The 19,823-nt window shown below is 44.0% G+C and overlaps 2 protein-coding genes across 21 annotated transcripts in view; both read left to right on the forward strand.

The window, feature by feature from the left end:
• The window catches only part of Cep57l1 (centrosomal protein 57 like 1), a 74,290-nt gene extending 72,675 nt beyond the window's left edge, over window positions 1-1,615 (forward strand). For 16 of the 20 annotated variants that reach the window (XM_076916974.1, XM_076916977.1, XM_076916967.1 and 13 more), the window contains one exon: window positions 487-1,614. In XM_076916974.1, coding sequence (XP_076773089.1) covers window positions 487-699 — 213 coding nt within the window. In that variant the 3' untranslated portion in view covers window positions 700-1,614. Of the gene's footprint in view, window positions 1-486 lie in introns of all 20 variants that reach the window. The other 4 variants (XM_034524871.2, XM_034524873.2, XM_076916978.1 and 1 more) reach the window with 1 other exon arrangement.
• Window positions 1,616-3,618: 2,003 nt separating this feature from the next.
• The window catches only part of LOC117724113 (uncharacterized), a 178,997-nt gene continuing 162,792 nt past the window's right edge, over window positions 3,619-19,823 (forward strand). Inside the window, 1 exon segment of the mRNA XM_076916959.1 lies at window positions 3,619-3,879. The gene's annotated coding sequence lies outside the window, so the exon portion shown is untranslated.

Here is a 19,823-nt window from a genome sequence, read left to right on the forward strand (position 1 = left end):
TAAATGTTTGAGCCTTTTATTGTGATAAACTGTTTAATCTTTAATTAAAAGGTGCCTCCTTTTAATTAAATGCTTGTGCCTAGCACCAGTTCTTTCCTTTGCCATTAATATCACCAAAAACAATTCTCCTTTTCCTGGTGCTCTAGTCTCCTCTCCACCAGTAACTTTGTTCAGCCTCTGCCTCACACCCATCCTCCCTCTATGACATCTGACATGTGCACATGCTTATCTTCAGAGTTATCCCAGCGTGTGTGTGCGCTGTGTATACGCTGTGTATGCGCTGTGTATGCGCTGTGTGCGTGTGTCCCTCTTTAACTGGAGGACTAGGCTTGGGGAAGGCCAGGCCGCCTGACTAGCAGTGTCAGAGAGTGACTTGCCAGATTGAACCCTTGAATTGTAATCTTTAAAGCCACCAATCGAGTTCTCTATTTTAGGGTATCCTCACATTAATTTTTACCTAAAATATTAGATTTCTTTTCTCTACAGGTCCGTAAACTGCAGGAAAAAGTTGAGAACTCAAGGATAAATGAATCTTCAGGTATCCATGGCAACCCTAAACGATCAAAGAAGTTGAAAACTAGCCCCCAGAAATGTGTGAGTGAGACCAGCGCTTTTCAGAGAGACAGCAGCTTTCAACCAGTGCAGGTTCATAGCCTGCAGACGAAGCTGAGGCGGGACGACATCAAGTGGGAGCAGTGACCAGCAAACTGTCTGTCGCGTAAATGAACCTCGCCAGTGAGACCTCACGCCGTCTCCGTGGTTTTTATTTCATGTGCTTTTGGGAACCCTTGAATTATGTTTCTGGCTGCTATAAAATGTGAAGCTGTACATTTTCAGAATAATGGTTAATGACCTAGTAGCCTGCCAGGGTTCCCAGAACATAGATGACTGCTATTCACTGTTGTTAACCCGAGGCCCTGGCCCCATCACACTCTTTAGAAGCATTCACTGTGCAGCCCCGTAAGGTGAATCCAAGAAGCTGTACTGAGTGGATACTCACTAGAATCACGTTAATCTCACATGTGGGTACCATTCCTCAGTCTGATGTATGCAGGCTGTCCCCTGTAGTTCACACGGAATGACCAGAATCCCAGAACTGCCACCTTGCCTTGTTTGACATCTCAGCAGTGGTCTTGTTTGTTCTGTTTGGAAAGGGAAAACACAGTAATTGTGCAGTTTTGTGAGAATGACCTTAACTAAGCTTTGATATGACAGCCACAAAATGAGATGCATAACTAACTTTTGAAGACACTCCTAATCCATCTTTCTTCCTCTGCCCGCCCGGTCTCCTTTACAACCTGCTTACCTTTTAACTCCGGCAGTTGGTTTTCTCTTACTCTTTTATAACTTCCTGGTTTTTCCATTCATGTTATATGGGATTTACATCCATATATGACAGTGTACATGTCCAGGACCCAAGAAGGCAATGCAATTCTGTAAGAAGACGGTAGGCATTTAACTGACTTTATCACAGGAGAAGATGAGTTAGGAAAATGTGGTGTCTCCTTCAATACTTTAAAATCAGTGATGTCACAATGGATTTCTTTGTTGTATACACATGTTACATAATAAATTTATACTTTTTGCCTTTCCTAAAAGCCTGTGAAAATTAGTACATCTCTTTGGAACATTTACCTTTTTATCTTCTGGGACAGCTAGAAAATTGATACCATCGATTGAAATAGAAACTAGACAAAAAGCTGTAATAAAGGGAAAAGCTTGAAATTAGGGTAGAGGTGCAAGAAATGGGCCGGTTCCAAGGCTCAATTGGAGTTGTGTGTTTCCTTGAATTCACAGTGGGTGAGGTATGCAGGCTAAGTCTGTAAACACTGAAGAGCAGGAGCCCAAAGAGCAGCTTCAAAAACAAATCAAAACCAAAAAAAGCAATTGTTTTTCTTTTCTGAGAGAGTAGATCAGGCTGGCCCCGAACTTACTATGCAACCATTGGTCTTGAAGTGAACTGATCGTGTCCACAGTTCCCACACGCTGTAATCACAGGTGTGTGTAGTCACAGGTGTGTCCAGCCATGCTTATCTGGAGAAAGGACTTTATTTTCGTGCATATCCATTTGAGTCAGGGTCTCAATGGGTAGCCCTGGCTAGCCTGGAAGACACAGAGATCCACTTGCTGAGAGGTGGGATTAAAGGTGTCTGTCACCATGCCCTGTCTAAGAAGAGCAATTTTTAAGGACAATCTAGTTTTCTAGGAAATATCAAAAGGTGTGCGTAGCAGAAAGAGGGTAGCTGTGGACCTTCTGGAAAAGAGGAAGAGTGTGACTCATCTTCATGGTGAGAAGCGCCAGGTTAGAAGCCCCATCCCATGGGTGGTTTGCTACAAGGGATTGTATTTAGAACCATCCATAGCAGAACAGGAGTCCCCCACCTCCACCCCCCAACTCCCGCTCTGGTTTAAGCAGTGGCTCTACTGTAAGTGTCAGCCTCCTGGCCTTGGAAATGTCCACAGTGAATTCTGTCCAAACCCCATCCCATAATCTCTCCAGTTTCACGTTCCTCCACAGGAGTACGAACTCTGTCATGTAAGTTTAGAAAGAAGGGGGGAAAATCCAACCAGGGCCCTAACTCAGCCTGTCATGTTTGTGCCTTTGTTTCCCGAGCCCATGGGAAAGAATCTGAACACACTCATATACTAGTGAAATCATTTTTGTGTGAAATGCAGGGCTGGCTGGGTTTTAACTCAGTGACCTGGGCCCAACTCCCAGCACAGGATAAAAACAGAAGAAAAATATATTGGGAAAACAAATCACCATACAAAAAATTTACCACTTATGTATATTTTAATGTTCAAATAAGAATTGAGAGTTGTCTCATGAAAGTATACGATATTTTTTTTAAAAAAACCACTTAAGATTTCAGAGTAATATGACTAGACTTGAATCAGTGTTGTCTGCACAGGCCAAGACTTTCATAGAGCCTTGGGTTTTCCTGTAACATGAGGGTTCTACTCATGTTGCCTCACTAGGTTTCTGTAAGGAGTCCAGTACCCAGCAGAGGGTCAGCAGTTAGGGAGAACTCCAAACCAGTGCTTCTCAGCCTTCCTAATCCTCTGACCCTTTAATACAGTTCCTCACGTTGTGGGGGTCCCCAACAATAAAACTATTTCATTGCTACTTCATAACTGCAATTTTGCTATTTTTATGAATCATAATATAAATACGGATATGCAGGATATCTGTTATGCAAACCCCATGAAAGGGGTGCCAAAGGGGGTCGCGGCCCACAGGTTGAGAAGCACTGTTAAATGCTTTTGTCTATGAGCAAGGCGGAAAAAGGGTAAACGCAAGTTTACAGGGGCTAAAGTCAACTCTGTGGATAACTACGTAGTAACTGAGTAGAGTGTTCTCATTTGCTGCTTCTCTTCTCTGTGGAAGTGGCTCTTGCTTGTTTTGGATCCTAGGTCCTAAAGGGAGAAGGACTAAGGTGGAGGCCCTTGGTGCAGAAACAACATGGTCACACACAAGTTACTCTGGAGTCTTTTTTGGTTGTTAGAGTGACATTTAGTTACTAGGAGTCTGTGAACCATGGTTTTGTCACTCCGTGGTAACTACTTAACACAAACAAATCTTCCTCCAGTCACCTGCTTGCCAAAGCCACTGACTCTGGGTGGGCGGAGCCAAAGCTATCTCTCCTGGAGGGGCCTTCTCTGGGCAGCCCTGGAGTTGCTGGGCAACTTCCTTGCTGAAACAGGAAGATTTCATTAATTTTTTTCACTTCACTGAAAAAGAATTGTTTGCGTTCTCTTCGATTAGAAATTAGAGACGAAGGGAGGGAGAGGGAAGGTAGTCGGGACTTTCTAGCCAAGGCAAGTCTCAACTTCGCAACTGTGAAGCCAGAGCAAGCATTCCTGTGTTTGGGGCAGCAGGTACTGTGAGTCTTCTAATACTGGAGGGGGTGGGTCTAGAATTAACTGTACTGGCGCGGGTCACTGACCGTGTGGTACGCTTCTACTTTGTTAGAGCTGGAGGGAAGTCAGCTTTGGGTGATGTAAGGTTAAAGTGAGAGACACAATACAGTAGACTATCTGGGATGGTGTACTTGAGAATCACTTGGGGGTTCCAGGACAGGGATGGGACACAGGCCTCATGCGTGATTTGCAACTGTTCTGCCACTGGGCCCCAGCCCCAGCTCTGAAAACCATGTTAAAGATTTGATATAGCTGTTTTACTTGAAGAGTATAGTTTTTTTTTAACTATAACAAAGGTTTTTGTTTTATTTTGTTTACGTTGGTGTCTTGATGTAAAGCCTGAGCTAACCTTAAACTCATGATCCTCCTGCCTCACCTTCTTGAGTCCTCTGATTAAAAGTTTGTGCCGCTGTAGCCAGTTTTATAAGCCGTAGCAAACTATCAAAAGATTAAATACAAGCTTAGTTTTTCCAAGCGATTTATTATTTTAACTCTGTATTTGTGGATGTGTGGGGTGAGTGCCTATGGAAGTCAGAGTATCAGATCTGGAGCTGAGGCCATTGATGCGGGTGTCCGGAGGAGCAACCGAGCTCTTTACCCACCGAGCCATCTCTCCTTAAATGTTGTGAGCCAGCCTACCAGGGTGGGGCTGATTAGTTCTGTAGGATAGGATGTATGTCCCAGCCAAAGCTGCATGGGGCTGGCAGATTATTGGTGTGCAGTGACTAATCCGTAGTGACTTCCTGAAGTTCTAGTCAGTGCTAACTAAAGCTGGACCACTGAGAGCATTTCACGGATGTGACGCGTGGGTTAATGTGAGCTGGACACAGACCTCTCTGAAAGAGCATCTGTGAGGGAAGCTCTTCTCGGGCACCTCTGCATCTGTCTGTTAAAATGAGCTGAGGATAAATAACAAGCACTTGCCTGAAAACGCCTTACTGGGGAAATCAGTTAGACTGGGCAGTGCCTCAGAGAGTTGCTCAGGTCCTGCCTGCTTGTCTCCAGGGAGCATCCCTGTTCCCATGTCCTATCGTACTTGGTCCTGTGAGGAGAATTAGATGGAACCATTTCAGAGGAGTGGGTACAGTGCCTCCGATCTCCAATCACAGGCCCAGTGCCCTTTCACCTTAAGACCCAGACTGTTGAAGTGATCATGGAGTATTATATTGCCACAAAGCTGCCTTCAAGAATAAATAAATAGAACAGCTTTCTTGTCTGCTGTTTTCTGCTAGTGTGGTTAAGTAGGTATTTACAAACCTCTCTGTGCATAGATAATAATCATTGCGGTGTTGGAGTGCTAACTGACGGCGCTCGAATTGCCTGTGACGGTGTTCCTTATACCAAATGGGAATCAGTGAGTCTGTGAATAAGGAGACCACAGCCCATAAGCCTGTGAAGGAGTGTGGGATCTCCTGCCTGGCCCCAAACTGGGAGTCCTCCACTTCTATAGTGCTGGTACTATAGGCATGTGCCACCACAGTTGACTGAAGTGGAAATCTCGTCTTCTCTTCCCAGACTTCTGTGGAGTTTGCGTGTCGAGCTTTCCTTTGGTCTTCGGGTCTGTTTACTCTGTGAGAAGCTTTCCTTATTCTCACCTGGACTGACTGCCTCCCAGATCTGGTTTAGCTGTCCCTGCTAGGGGTTTTCTCTACCTCTGTACCCAGCATGCTTTTGTGTGTGGTTTGTTTGTTGAAACATCTCATGGAACACAGGCTAGCCTTGAGCTCACCGTTTTGTCTTCCTATAGGCTGAGAACTCTGAGGGCAAGGTTCTCTTTGCTAACCCTGTGGCATACAGCACTGTGCTTGGCCCAAAAGTGGCCTCTCACCAGGTATTTGCTTGGTAATTGCATTTTGAAGATTACAGGTGGCTACTGCTTTGAGCGAACTCCTTCCTGCACAGGGTCCAAACATCCAAACATTCAAGTCCGTTGAAGTTACTCATGCTAAAACCAACAAAGCAATACTAAGCTATTTGGCTTTTCAGAAACAAAAGGTGACAAAATTGCTAATTGCCCCAAATAGGCCTTCATTTGTTGTTGTTTGGGTTAGGTTTGTTGTTGTTGTTGTTTGTTTTGTTTTGTTTTGTTTTGTTTTGTTTTTTGAGACAGGGTTTCTTTGTGTATCCCTGACTATCCTGGAACTCGTTTTGTAGACCAGGCTAGCCTTGAATTCACAGAGATCCACTTGCCTCTGCCTCCTGAGTGCTGGGATTAGAGACATGTGCCGCCAGGGCCCGGCTTAAGCGGGTCAATTTTAATACTCACGATAATGAGGTTTCCTCTGTTTTCATCTTCACAAAAACAAAGTACCTGAAATAACCTAATGTATTTTGTCTCCTTGACTCCATCTCACATAGGAAGTGGGTTTTTTTTTTCTTTTACTTTTGTTTGTTTGCTTGTCTGTTTATGTGCCTGAGTGTTTTGCCTGCATGTATGTCTGTGTACTGCTGTGTAGGTACAGTGCCTATGGGGGCCCAAAGAAGGTATCGGAGTCTCCAAAATGGAGGTAAACAGGTGTGAGCTGATACGTGGGTGCTGAGAAATGAAAACACAGCCAGTGCTCTTAACCACTGAGCCATCTCTCCAGCCCCCAGCTTTTTGTTCTGTGTTGTCTGGGAAGTAAACTCGAAGCCATGCACATACCAGGCAAGCCTTGTACTATGGAAATACACCCTACCCTCCTGGAGGAACCGAGCTCTGAAATAACAAGTCCACTTTTCCTTCTTTGTACTTTCTGCAGCCCTTTGCCGACTATAAACCTGTGCGGCTCGTTGGAGCACTTATTTTATGTAGTGTCCCGTGATTCCAGACTCACAAAGCCAACTAAGATCTTGCAACTAAATGGGTTACAGATCATGAACAAGCGGTAACTCATTAGTGGTCTTACCTGAGCACTGGGTAGGGTATTGTGGTTTCAGGAACCGAGTCAGCTTCTAGATCTGTTTTTTTATTAGATACCCACTGGGAAGGAAGAGCCCAGCACGGTTTTCTTGGGACAGAGCTGGGGCAGCTTTCACAGCCAGTGGGCCCTCAGAAGGAGGCTTCCTTTGATGTAACGATGCCGCTGTGAAGAAGAGAATCAGGGGCCAAGTGTGTTTTAATTGTCTATTGCTATATTTGACTTGTTCAGTTAGTAGATGTTATTCTGTTATAAACTTTGTAAATAGCGGGGTATAGTTTTAATTTTAATTTGCTTCCAGTGCTGCAGGCCAGTATGTCCCTGAGCTATATAAATGTAGCCCAGAATATTCGGAGAAGTGGAAGTTGGCTCTCCGTACGCATTCAGTGAGAATGCGTTTGAAAGCCACTAAATGCTTCCAGATTCCTTCTACGGCTGGGACAGTCTATTGAGCATGCACATACCATTGTGAATCCGTTCGGTCTGTTTGGCCAATGGAAGCCCATTTTAACCAATATTCTTGGATTTGTTGGTTCTCATAATGTGATTTTCAAACACTGGTTGACCTACACCAGAAAAAGATTGCTTTTATAATCTAGGCAAATAATTCAATCTAGGTTGAATAAATTCAACCCAAATCATTCAACAAGTGACCTCCTTACTCCACCCTACTGTGGGCCTTTGTTGGGGTGGTTATAATCCCTGAAAAAAAAAAAAATGAGACTTGTGCTATACCTGTCTGCAGTCTGAAACAGATAAAGGTTTGTCTTTGACAAACCCTATTTGTCTTGAGAGCAACAATCAGCAGCGTCATATGCAAAGCCTGCAGCGGCACTCGTGTAGCAGTCCTGACAGGCGTGACATTTTGCTGGGAAGTCGGCCTGATTGGAATTTTATAATGGATGGGTAGGTAAGAGTAGATGCGTAGCTTTGTTAAGTATCTCCTGGGGGGGGGGGGTAGGTGGGTTGTGTTCCTGTGGCTTTTAATTCTACGTTTTCATGCTGTGGCTGTGGTTCCAGGCTACAGATTTCTATTTCTTTGTGGTCACATCGACTGTGTTCTGAGCTGTGGTCAGGCAGGAAGAACCGCTGTAGAGAAGTGAGCGAGAGAAGGACGCTCATTAGAATTCCCCCCACTTAGAAGCAGTTAGTCACGCCAAGGCTGTTAAACAGTTAAAGATAGGGATCTGGGCTGGCGACCTGGCTCACCAGGGAGAGGTGCACACACACACACACACACACACAAATAGACGTTAAGATGTGTTTTTAAGAGATCTTAGACTTTAAGAGAGGAGAGTTATAAGACAGACCTTCTGATCATAGCTAAGTAACTATAAGTAAATAACTAATTGATAACGTACCGTTGACCGGACCACTTATTCTGATGACGTGAACTCAGACGCTAGAAAACTTTGGAGGTACTGTTTCCTGTTGGTTTGCCTTAAAGTTAAATGTACACTGAATTGTAGGGCGCTTCTTGGAAAAACCTATTACTGAGCAAGTACAGAATGTGAAGCATTCCTCGCCTGAGATACAGGACCGATGTTTACAGGGCAATTGTCCAGAAATATCCTGGCGGCTTGAAAGCATTTCACGTCTCATTGCTGTTTGCGTTACTTAAAATATAAACTGTGTTGGTACACAGGAAACTCACTTACAATTTAGATTTCTCCTGAGAATCCTATACATTGCTTATGGTTCTTTTGACTTCTTAGCAAAAGTATCTTTACTGGCCTTAAAATATTTTTCAGAGACGTGATGTATTCAGACGACCATTTGTGCCTTTAGTTTTCCCAGGAGTGAGCCAAGCTGCAGATGTAAAGCAGAGAGATCCAGTCGAGCAGAAAGAACTTCTTCCAGGAAAGGAGCGTCTGCTGCCACTGGGGTCTCAAAGCACTGTGTTTTCAAATGCGTCCCGTTACTCTGTGCATAGACAGCTTCCGTCTGATGAAGTTGAGAGCACACATAGCAAGGGCGGGCCTTGCGCTTCTTTTGTAGTACTTTTTTTCCCCAGATGGGGCCTTATTCTTCTGTCCTTTATAGACTGAGCTCGGTGATGGTTTTCCAGCACCGTAACAGAATACCTGAGAAAGTTCACACTGGCTGAGTTTCAGAGGTTTCAGCCTATGCTCCCTTGCCCCAGCCACCGTGGCCCTGGGGTGAGACTGGGCTGGGGGTTGTGGCAACAGAGCAAGCAGCTCAGCTGTGACCACTGGGAAGCAGGGAGAGCTGGCTTTTACAACAAAGCCTTCCCCCTGCTCCAATGCCCACCAATGGTTTTCGAGTCAGAGTCCACGTGATCCCCGTCTTGAGTACCCCTGCACTGGGGACTGCTCGGTGTCCTGTTGCTGCGATAAAGTCCCCTGAGGAAAAGCCTTTGAGAGAAAGAGTTTATCGTAGCCCACAGACCCAGAGAAATGAAGTCCATGATGGCAGGAAGGTGTGGCACCAGGAACAGATCCTCAGAATCCACATCGGGAGGCAGAGGAAGAAGAGCCAGTAGGAGCAGGTGGGCCTGGTTGTAAGGCCTCATAGCCTGTCCCTAGTCATGTACTTTCTCCAGTAAGACGGAACCCTTGAGTCTACAGCATCTCAGAGAGCGCTGCCAACCAAGGACTAAGTGTTTAAACACATGAGCCTATGGGAGACGGTTCATAATCACACACCGTGAACCACACCTTCATCGCACGAGTTTTAGGGACTGTTACCATTCTAAACTGTAACAAGCTCCCAAGTAGAAGGCTGTGGCTTTAGTGTGTGGGTAGGCTATTGTAACTTAAACAAATAGTCCTCAGTCACAGACTTAATAGACAACAGCATGATGTCCCAGTGTGTCAAAAGGCTGGACACCGGGGTCTACCATATTCTGAAGCGTGTGTGTGTGTGTGTGTGTGTGTGTGTGTGTGATATACTACTCAGAAGCTAAATAATTTAAGAAAAGTTTATGTGCAGAGATTTGTAAAGGAGTCCAAGGACAGATTTATCAAATTAAAAAAATAGATAAAAATCCTACCAAATTACCAATGCTGCTAAATTTGTTCTTTCCTTCACAGGAGAAAATGATTCAAATAACCACTGTATCTGAAATAGCCATGTATCTTCAGACATCAGCATTGCCCAGACTGGGATGCTGTATGTAGCGAGACAAAAGAGATGGAAGGATTCATTCACTTGGAGAATGAACCCGCCATGGTGACTGTTTCAGAGCTATTTTTGCATCAGCATTTTGTTTCCCCCAAGATGATCTCAGGTAGAGTGGTTTACTAACAGGAAGTTTCATGCTCATAGTTACGGGGTTTTTTCAGGAAAAGAATAAAGTAAAGTCAGCAACTGGTAAGGCATGTGAGGGACCTAGCATGGTGGTGCATGCACGTGTAAACTCAGTGCTCCAGAGACTGAAGCATCAGGAAGAGTTCAAAGCCAGCCAAGGCTGTGTAGGAAACCCCTGTGTCAACCTTTCACCCTCTCAAAGCCACAAAAGCCAGAGATTGTGTCATTTGCAAGCTTCTAGGGTTTTGGGGGTTTGGTGGAGTCACGAAAACAGCCTTCCATTCACCCAGCAGTGTTTGTCATAGTGTTCTCCGAGTTTTGCCAACAGGAAGGCTTGGTATGTCAGTCACATGGACCTGGCTCATGGCCTGGGTGGGTGACCTTCAACTATCCAGCCCCAACAGTGAACAAGCCAATACTAACCACATCCCCTCCATAAATCACCTTGTTAGCTTAGGCTATCTGCCATACCCCAAAGCCCCAGGAAAACAGAAACCCTCCTATCAAGCAGAGAATTCTAAGAACTAAAAAGTCATCTTCCAGGAACTGGAAGCCCAACCTTATTTTATGATATGATAAAGAATGATATGATATGAATGATATGATAAAACCCTGCTGTTCTGACTCTCTGCTGTCCTGTTTTCTAACCCTGGGGTCAAATGCCCGATGCTGCTTGAGATTGGCACAGCCTCTCAAGTGCCAGTCCTACCTCCAGGTTTCCTACCGCATAGATCTCTTGGGCCAGTTTCTTGATTTGGTGCTGTATTTGGGTTTCTGTCATTGTGATAAAACATCATGACCCAAAGCAGCTTAGGCAGAAAAGGGTTTATTTCATTTTCCAGTCTGTAGTTCATCATCCAAGAAAGTCAGGGTGGGAACCTGGAGGCAGGAGCTGATGCAGAAGCCACAGAAGATGCTGCTTACTGCCTTGCTCCTCACGGCCTGCTCAGCCTGCTTTCTTATAGCACCCAGGACCACCAGCTCAGGGTGAGCAAACTGCTCCCAAATAAGACCAGCTTGTAACTCCAGCTCCAGAGGATCCAACACCTTCTTCTGGCTTCCAGAGATTCCACATATACATGCACATACACACACATGCACAAACATACATACATACATACATACATACATACATACATACACACATACTTTAAAAAATAAATTTAAGCTAGGTAATATTGGCACACTCCTTTAATCACAGCACTTGGGAGGCAGAGGCAAAAGGATCTCTATGAGTTCCAGGACAGCCAGGGCTACATAGAAAAACCCTGCCTTAAAAAACCAAAGATAGATTAATAGATAGATAGATAGATAGATAGATAATAGATAGATAGATAGATAGATAATAGATAGATAGATAGATAGATAATAGATAGATAGATAAGGATAGATAGATAGATAGATAGATAGATAGATAGATAGATAGATAGATAAGGATAGATAGGTTTAAGAGCACTTGCTGCTCTTCTAAACTGGCACCCACAACCTGTAACCTGTAACAGGGTCTTGGATGTCCTCTTTTGGCCTCTATTGCACCTGCACACATGCACACACACACACACACACACACACACACAGCACAAACAAACCACAATCTCTGAGTTCTTTTAATGCATGGATTATCACCTGGGTACAAACTACTTCCTTAGTGTACAGAACCTGTGACCTCGTGCATGTATATCACTATTGTTTTCATATGCCCCATTCCCTTGTTCCCTCCTCCCTCCTTCCTTCCCCCAGGTCTTCTGTGATGGCTAATACTTATTGTCAACTTGATTGGATGTGGAACTAACCAAAAGACAAGGCTCTGGGAGACCTGTGGGGGTGTCTCTTGGAAGGACTAGCTGAGGAGAGACTCCTCACCACATTGGTGGCATCTTCTGGTTAGCAGCCCAGATAGAGGTGGTGGGTAGGGAAGGGGCTTTCTCTCTTTGCCTGCTTGCCTTTGCCCCTTGCTGGTGAGTGCATCTACTCTTGACATCACTACAGCTTCCATCCCTTACTGACATCAGAAACAGCTTCTCTGGCCTTCCATTGTGTGTGCGTGGGGGGTGGGGGGTGGGGGAGATGTTCACATGGAGTTTGTGTTTATGTATGGGGTATGGTCATGTGGGGTGTGTTATGTCTGTGGTGTGTGTGTCTGTGGTGTGTGTGCATGTAGTATGTATGGGTGTGTGATCTGTGTGTTTATGGTGTGTGTGTACGCATGTGTGTAGTGTGTTCACATATACATGTATACAAACCTCGAGTTCACACTGAGAGGAAAGCATGATGGCTGTCATTCTGAGACATGATGGTTGTCACTTAACATGATGGTCTCCCATTCTATGTGGTTTCTTGAAAATGACATAATTGCATGCCTTATGACTCTGTTCTAGATGAAATTCTCTGTCTCGTGTGTGTGTGTGTCACACTCTCCTTACACATCTGTTGGTGCATATCTAGGCTGGTTCCTCTTCTTGACTATGTGAACAGTACTGTCCTAACACGTGGTGAGCACGCGCCTCTCTGCTGTATCGGAGGTCGGATGCTATGTCCGATGTGCTATGCCGACTCCAAGGATATGCCCAGGGTGGTAAAGCCACCCTGAGGAATTTGGTTTTTCATTGGGGATGAGCCTCCATGGCGGCTGCTCCTCCTTCTACTCCCACTAGCAGTAAATAAGTGCCCCCCATGGGTTATTTTCTTGACAGTGAGCACTCTGACTGGGATGAGATGTGTCCAGTTTCCTCTCTGTTGCTGTGGTGATAAAACACTGGCTGAAAGCAACTAAGAGGGTTATTTGAACAACACTTGCAGGTTAACATTTGCCATTGAGGAAAGTCAGGGCCAAGCTCAAGCAGGAGCGAGGGAAGAAGGCAACCTGCTGGCTCACTCAAGATTCACACTTAGCTAGCTTCCTTGTAGATTCAGGACCACTTGACCAAGGAATGGCACCATGCACAGTGGGCTGGCCACTGCTACATCAGTTACTAACCAAGAGAATCCCACACAGACATGCCCACAGGCCAATCTGATCTCGGCAGTCAGCTGAGACTCTTCTCAGGTGACTTTGGGCTGCGTCAAGTTGACAATTAAAGCTAAGTGAGACAGAATGGACAAAACTACCCAAAAAGTGCAGTTTTGATGGTTTGTGTTCTCCCAAGAGCTAAGGACGCTTGACATTTTCTAATGTTAGACACGTGTATATCTTGAGATGTATTTGTTCAATTCACTTGCCCACTTATGGACTGAATGGTTTAGGTGGGTTTGCTGTTTTGTCGTCATCTTTTTAAGTGCCTTGTGCATTTTGGATACTGATCTTTGCTGTCACATGTGTACTTGGGGAGCTTTTCTCCCGTTCATCATGCTCTTTCCCTCTCAGAGGGGAACTTTGTAACTTCATTCGATCCCACCGCTGTCTTTCCTGTTAGTTCTGAGACCCCAGACTCAAGTCCTGTGCTTCTGATGTGAAGTGTTTCCTCTAGCAATAAGAATTACTTTTAGTAGTTATTAGTCAGTGCGTGAGTATGTGAATGTGTGTGAGTGTGTATGTGGGTGTGTGTATATGTGAATATGTGTGAGTGTGTGAATGTGTATGTGAGAGCATGTGTGTGTGAGTGAGTATGAATGTGTATGAGTGAGTGTGTGAGTGTGTGTATGAGTGTGAGAGTGTGTGATAGTATGTGAATGAGTGTGTGAGTATGTGAGTGTGGGGGTGTATGTGTGTGCATATGTGAATGTGTGTATGAGTGTGTGAGTGTGCATATGTGTGAGTATGTATGTAGGAGTGTGTGATAGTGTGTGAATGTGTATGAGTGTGTAAGTGTGTGTAAGTATTGTTTGTGTGTATGAATGTGTATGGGTATGTGAGTGTGTGCAAGTCTGTATGTGTGTGTGTGTGTGTGTGTGTGTGTGTGTGTTGGTGAGGATTTAACCCAGGGCCTGGAAGACGCTAGGCAAGTACTCTAGCACTGAGACACAACCCCAGCCCCATCAGCCTTTATGTACATAACTACACTTGCCAGACCTGAGCACTACACAGTTGCTAAGCTAAACTTATTATTTGGAATGTACTTTAATACGCTTCGTGCAACATTAATTTACAGTAACTTTTCTTTCTGATGCTCCAGGCCACTCAGTATTGATGACATGCTAAGAATAAAGCCTTTACAGGACCTTTGAGATAATAAAAACCCTGGAGTATTGTCACGCATTTCTGATTATAGTTTCTTTGCTTTTAGAGTATATATGAGAATCTTTGTGGCTATCCCCACAGCAGTTGGGGAAAATCTAGGATAATTTTGGTGTGAAAGTTATTGTAAGAGTTGTGTTCTGAGTGTGGGGCTCATTTAAGGAAAGGCAGTATAAAACAAACAGTGTTTGGGGAGAAAAATGTGAATAAACAAGAAAAACAACAATAAAATATAGTTCAAAGTTGAACAGAGGCCACCAGGCCTGACAGCCTTAGTTCAATCAACCTGATTCACATGGTGGAAGAGGGAACCAACATGTGTGCACTGCTGCACATGACAGACACACATGGGAACACACACATGTGTGCACTGCAGCACATGACAGACACACATGGGAACACACACATGTGTGCACTGCAGCACACGACAGACACACATGGGAACACGCACACAGGAATAAACAGAAAAGGCAAAGAAAGCTCAAAGGTGTGGCAAATTCACAGATCATTATCAACAGACTATCAAGTGTGTTTTAAAAATTAACTCTGTGAGTGTGTGTGTGTGCGTGCACACACACGCAGGTGCACATGTGTATGTGAGTCGCAGCAGGTGGAGACCAAAGAAGGATGCAGGCATCTTGCTCTGGCACTTCCCACGCTGTTCCTTTGAGACAGGGTCTCTGTCTTGCTGAACCTGGAGCTAGGCTAGGCTCCTCCTGTCTCTGTTCTTACCCTGCAGTGCTGGGGCTGTGGCATGCATGATCACGCCAGACTTCTTAATGTGTGTCCTGGGGATCTGAATTCAGATTCCCCTGCTCAGCAAGGCTCTCACCGACTGCATTCTCCCCGGCACCTCAGGTGGATTTAGGCAGAGAAGGCTCAGCTACTTCAGCACCAAACACTTTGCACTGCTTTTGCTCCAAGTAAACACACACCCAGCAATCAGTTTATTACTTTACCCAAAGGGAAAGCCAAACCTGGTTTTATTCTCTGCGTGTATGTGTGTGTGTGCATATGCATGTACATGTGTTTGTGCATGTATTTGTGCATGTGTATATGTTTGTGCATGTGTGCATGTTTATGCGTGTGTGTGTGTGTGTATGTGTGTGTGTGTGTGTGTGTGTGTGTGTTGATATGCTGACCTGGATTTCTGTGCAGTCAGGCTGGTCTGGAAACTCGCCAGGCTCCACCTTGGCTTCCTGAGTGCCAGGATTACAGGCATACACGCCTGTGCTTTCCTTAGCTATATTCTTTTTGAAAACTATGCATATTTTATAGAATAAGATTTCTGATTCTTTCTTCTAAAAATAAATTGACTTTCACTTAGTCAATTTCTAATTTTATCTTGCTTTCAGCTTCATTTATTTGAAGATTGCAAACCCAGACAAATTCATTCACCCCTCATGTTTTCTGCATTTATACACTCCTGTCTTTTAGTACTTTTTCTTTTAAAGACTTGCACAATGGGACAAAATTAAAATTTTACTTATAGATAAAGTTTAGACCAAAAATGTCCTGAAACTGGTTACATGCAATGTCTAAAAACAAAAGGGTATGTCAGCCTATGTATAGTTAATGATCCAGTATTCTTTATTCTTTAAAAATTACTCAGACAGTAAAAGTTTATCCAGTGGTTAACAAATGATTAACTTAATGTTAATTTAAAAATTAGGAAACTTTTTCTGTTTATTTAGGGTTTCCATAAGAAAAAGGGTCCACATGTACATTCATTAGAACGAGTCCTGGCATTTTAATTCACTCTTTCAAAATACTAAGGAGTCATAAAACTGGATTTTTAAAATTCTGTTTGTTTCATTTATTTATTCAAAAAAATTAATATCTCAACAAAAACCTCAGATATTCAAACAATGTGACATTTTATGGTGCATAGACACAGGAAGCAAAGGAATCCAGACCAGGCAGGCAAATTTGGAAACTCTCAAAAAATGATTTATAAGTTAATTTCCCCAAAGATTAGTAAGACCCAACCTTCAACCCCCACTCCACCCCCACCCCATGTGTGTTCATCAAAACCCATACAAAAATTTTTTACTTTGGGAATCTCAAAGGAGAAGAGCCCGGTGAAGTGTTTGGTTTTGAGCCAGGATCTCACTACACAACACTGACTTTCCTGGAGCTCGCTATAGGTTAGCCTCAAATTCCTAGAGATCTGCCTGCCTCTGCCTCCCAAGATCTGGGATGAAATGTTTCTACCTGCAAACCCAGCCCCAACCCCGACCCCAAGGAAGACTGCTAGGTGCTGGAAGCCAGGTGGGAAGCTGTCCACCCTTTCCCCCTGCTTTCTTCCTCTGCCCCCCCCCCCACACACACTTTACAAGGAACAAGCAAGGCAGAACAGAGTTCTGTGATCACTGTTTCTCAGGGCTCATCAGGATGACCAAAACATCTGAGCCTACTTCCCTGTCCTAGCCCAAGGTCATTTTTATGCCTGAAGCCTACCACTTTATTCTAGCCTAAGATTTATATGGCTGAATGAAATTACTTCTTTGTTCTAGTCTAGAATTTAGATTCCTACCTGGACTTATTTCTTTGTTCTAGCCTAATGTCAGATTCTTGCTTGCAGTTCATTTTCTTGTCCTTGTTCAATGCCAGATTCCTGCCAGGCAGCCCAAAAGCTCTCCACATCTCCCCCTTTTTTATTGCAGAAACAAGACTGAGCCTGTCTTAGGTCGTTCTGACAAGAATGCTTCCTTACCCATCGTGGAATATGCATTATCAAAAGCAATGCAATTCTATCTTAGGTTGGTAAGGCTCTGTGTAGAATCTTACCCATCTTTGCCTTGCCCAGTGCTTCTGTAATTGCTTTGACAAAAGAAGTTAAGACAACTACTTTTGTTAATCATTTAGCAAAAATGTTACTAATGTGTTCAGTATACAAGAAGATTTAGATAGGCATCTGGAACAATGGATTGATGCTCTTTATCCTACTCAAATTATTGGAAGGAGGTTCAGAGTTTAAGAACAAGGAGCCATCTCGAGTGTCATACCAAATACCAATGGAGTTGTGATACTTCTAAAATTTACAATGACAGTCAGTATAATTAGAAAAAAAGTTTAAAGACACTTGTAGGGTATTTGGCATAATCCTAACACCTCTCTGGATGTTTGAACTTTGCATAGTGAGATTATGAATTTAAAGAATGCTGCTCTGCTGAGCTTTGATGCTGCAGATAGTGCTGATAAAATTATCCATGGCTTGAGTTCAGTGTAACTTCATACATTCTTATAAGCATTCTGGTCACTCTCCTTACCCCACTCCTATCTGTTTCCCACCCCTTATCTTCCTTCAGTCTCTTCCCCAGATCCATGACTTTTGGGTTGTTTGTGACCCACTTAGTTTAATCAGGGTTACCTATGTGACCATTGTATTGGGATTCTCCACTGAAGTCACCAGGGGGTACACAACTAAAGGCAATGCCTGCCACAGACCCCACCCCTGATTCTATCAGTGCTTGGGTGTGTCTCTCCAGGCTCCTCTTGCATCTCTGCCTGGCTGGTGAAAGGACCATTTACTTTGTGCACAGCCAGTCATGTACAGTTGCTGAGAGATTGTGTTTCCAATGGCTGCACATTGAGCCCCTTTCCTGTCTTCTGATTCTTCCCTTCAGCCATTCAAAAACATTAATGAAACTGACTACATTCAAAAGAACAAAAGGAGAAATCATAAATACCAATGTAAAAGTATATAGCCTTATACATTCTAAACACATGACAATGTTTAGGCCTTGAAATGTCAAGAAAACCAAGAATGGCCCATGGGATGAAGGCAATATTTGTAAGGCATATCTGTGACAGAGGACACATATACAGACTGTATAAAGAACAGTCACAGGCTGGGTGTGGTCACACACAACTACAAGCATAGCACTTGTGGAGTAGAGGCAGGAAGATCTGGTGTTCTAGCCCAGCCTCTGCTACATGGTGATTTTGAGGCCAGCCTGTAATACACAAGACGCCTGTGTCATGTAATTTTTAATAAGAAACACTTAGAGATCACAAGAAGAAGAAAGTGGGGGAGGGGAGTCATCATTGAACTCATAAAAAGATCCTCAACATCAGTGACCACTGGGAAAGGCAAATGACAACCATGTCACATCACACCAGAGTTTGGAAGCTTCAGCAAAACTAACCAGCTTTGGCAAGGCCGCAGAGAAACTGGAGCCCCCACTCTACAGAAGGGTCGTAAGTGCATGCTGCTACTTTGGAAAACATCTGGCGGTTGCTCACAAAGTTCAAATGGAGTTAACATTTGACCCAGAAAGTCCCACTCCTGCATGTGTGCTTCAGGGGAATGGAAACCTTTGCACACAAATACCTGACCCTTCAGGCCAGGCTTTCATAATAACAGCCCCAAGGAGGAACATCTCAGGAGCCCATCAGCCAGTGAGCAGGTGAGATGCTATGCAGTCCTGCAGTGTGATGATTGCTACTCAGGCATGAAAAAGCAATGAAGTACTGAGTGTGCCGGCATGTGACTGTCATCTGAGTTCTGTCTGGGAGGCTGAGGCAGGAGGATGGAGAATCACATGTCAGTACAAGCTATAACAGGCAAGAGTCTTTAAAACATTGTGCTAAGTAAAAGAAGCCAACCCACAAATACCACGTATGGTCTGATTCCCTTTCTACAGAATGCCCAGAGTGGGCAATACATGTTGCTGATGGAAAGGGGGTGCCTTCTGCTGAGAGGGGCATTGTCAGAAACCAGAGGCAGTTGCTAACTAGAAAGAACACTTTGCTTTTGGGGTGGAAGAGCTGAGAAGCTCTGAACTTGATTGTGGTGATGGCTCTCTGAAGACCTTCAGGCCACTGACTGAACATTTTATGTGAGCCTAAGATGTAAATTATATCTCCACTAAGCTGTTAAAACTATGGATATCCTTCCAAATCTGTTCCCTCATAAGTTTCAGGTACAAAATGAAGTAGGCAGTGAGTTGTCACATATATAATATTGTTACCATTTTTATGTCATTATACTGGAATTTTAAAAATTAGTTTATTTCATTTATTTATTCAGAAAATTTAATATCTCAACAAAAACCTCAGATATTTAAACAATGACATTTTATGGTGCATAGGCACAAAAAACAAAGGTTGGGGAATCCAGAGCAGGTGGCAACCTTGAAATCTGCCAAAAATGATTTATAAGTGAATTGCCCCAAAGATTAATAAGACCCACCCTCCTCCCTCACCCTACTTTTCCCCGTGTCTGTGCTCTGGTGCAGTTCATCAAACTCCATACAATTTTTTTTTTACTTCGAAATCTCAGAAGGGTCCAGTGAAGTGTTTATTAGTTTTTGATCTGGGGTCTCACTACACAGCCCTGGCTTTCCTGGAGCTCCCTATGTAAACTAGGCTAGCCCCAAATTCCCAGAGATCTACCTACCTCTGTCTCCCAAGATCTGGGATGAAATGTTTCTACCAGCATACCCAGCCCCCTGCCTCAGTGCAGACTGCCTAGGTGTGGGAAGCCTGTTAGAACTTGGAAGCCAGTGAACCACCAGCTGGGTGCTGCTCAAGTTCATAGATTGTGATGGAGA

This window comes from Arvicanthis niloticus, chromosome 20, assembly GCF_011762505.2.
Source record: "Arvicanthis niloticus isolate mArvNil1 chromosome 20, mArvNil1.pat.X, whole genome shotgun sequence".
NCBI classification, from domain to species: domain Eukaryota; kingdom Metazoa; phylum Chordata; class Mammalia; order Rodentia; family Muridae; genus Arvicanthis; species Arvicanthis niloticus.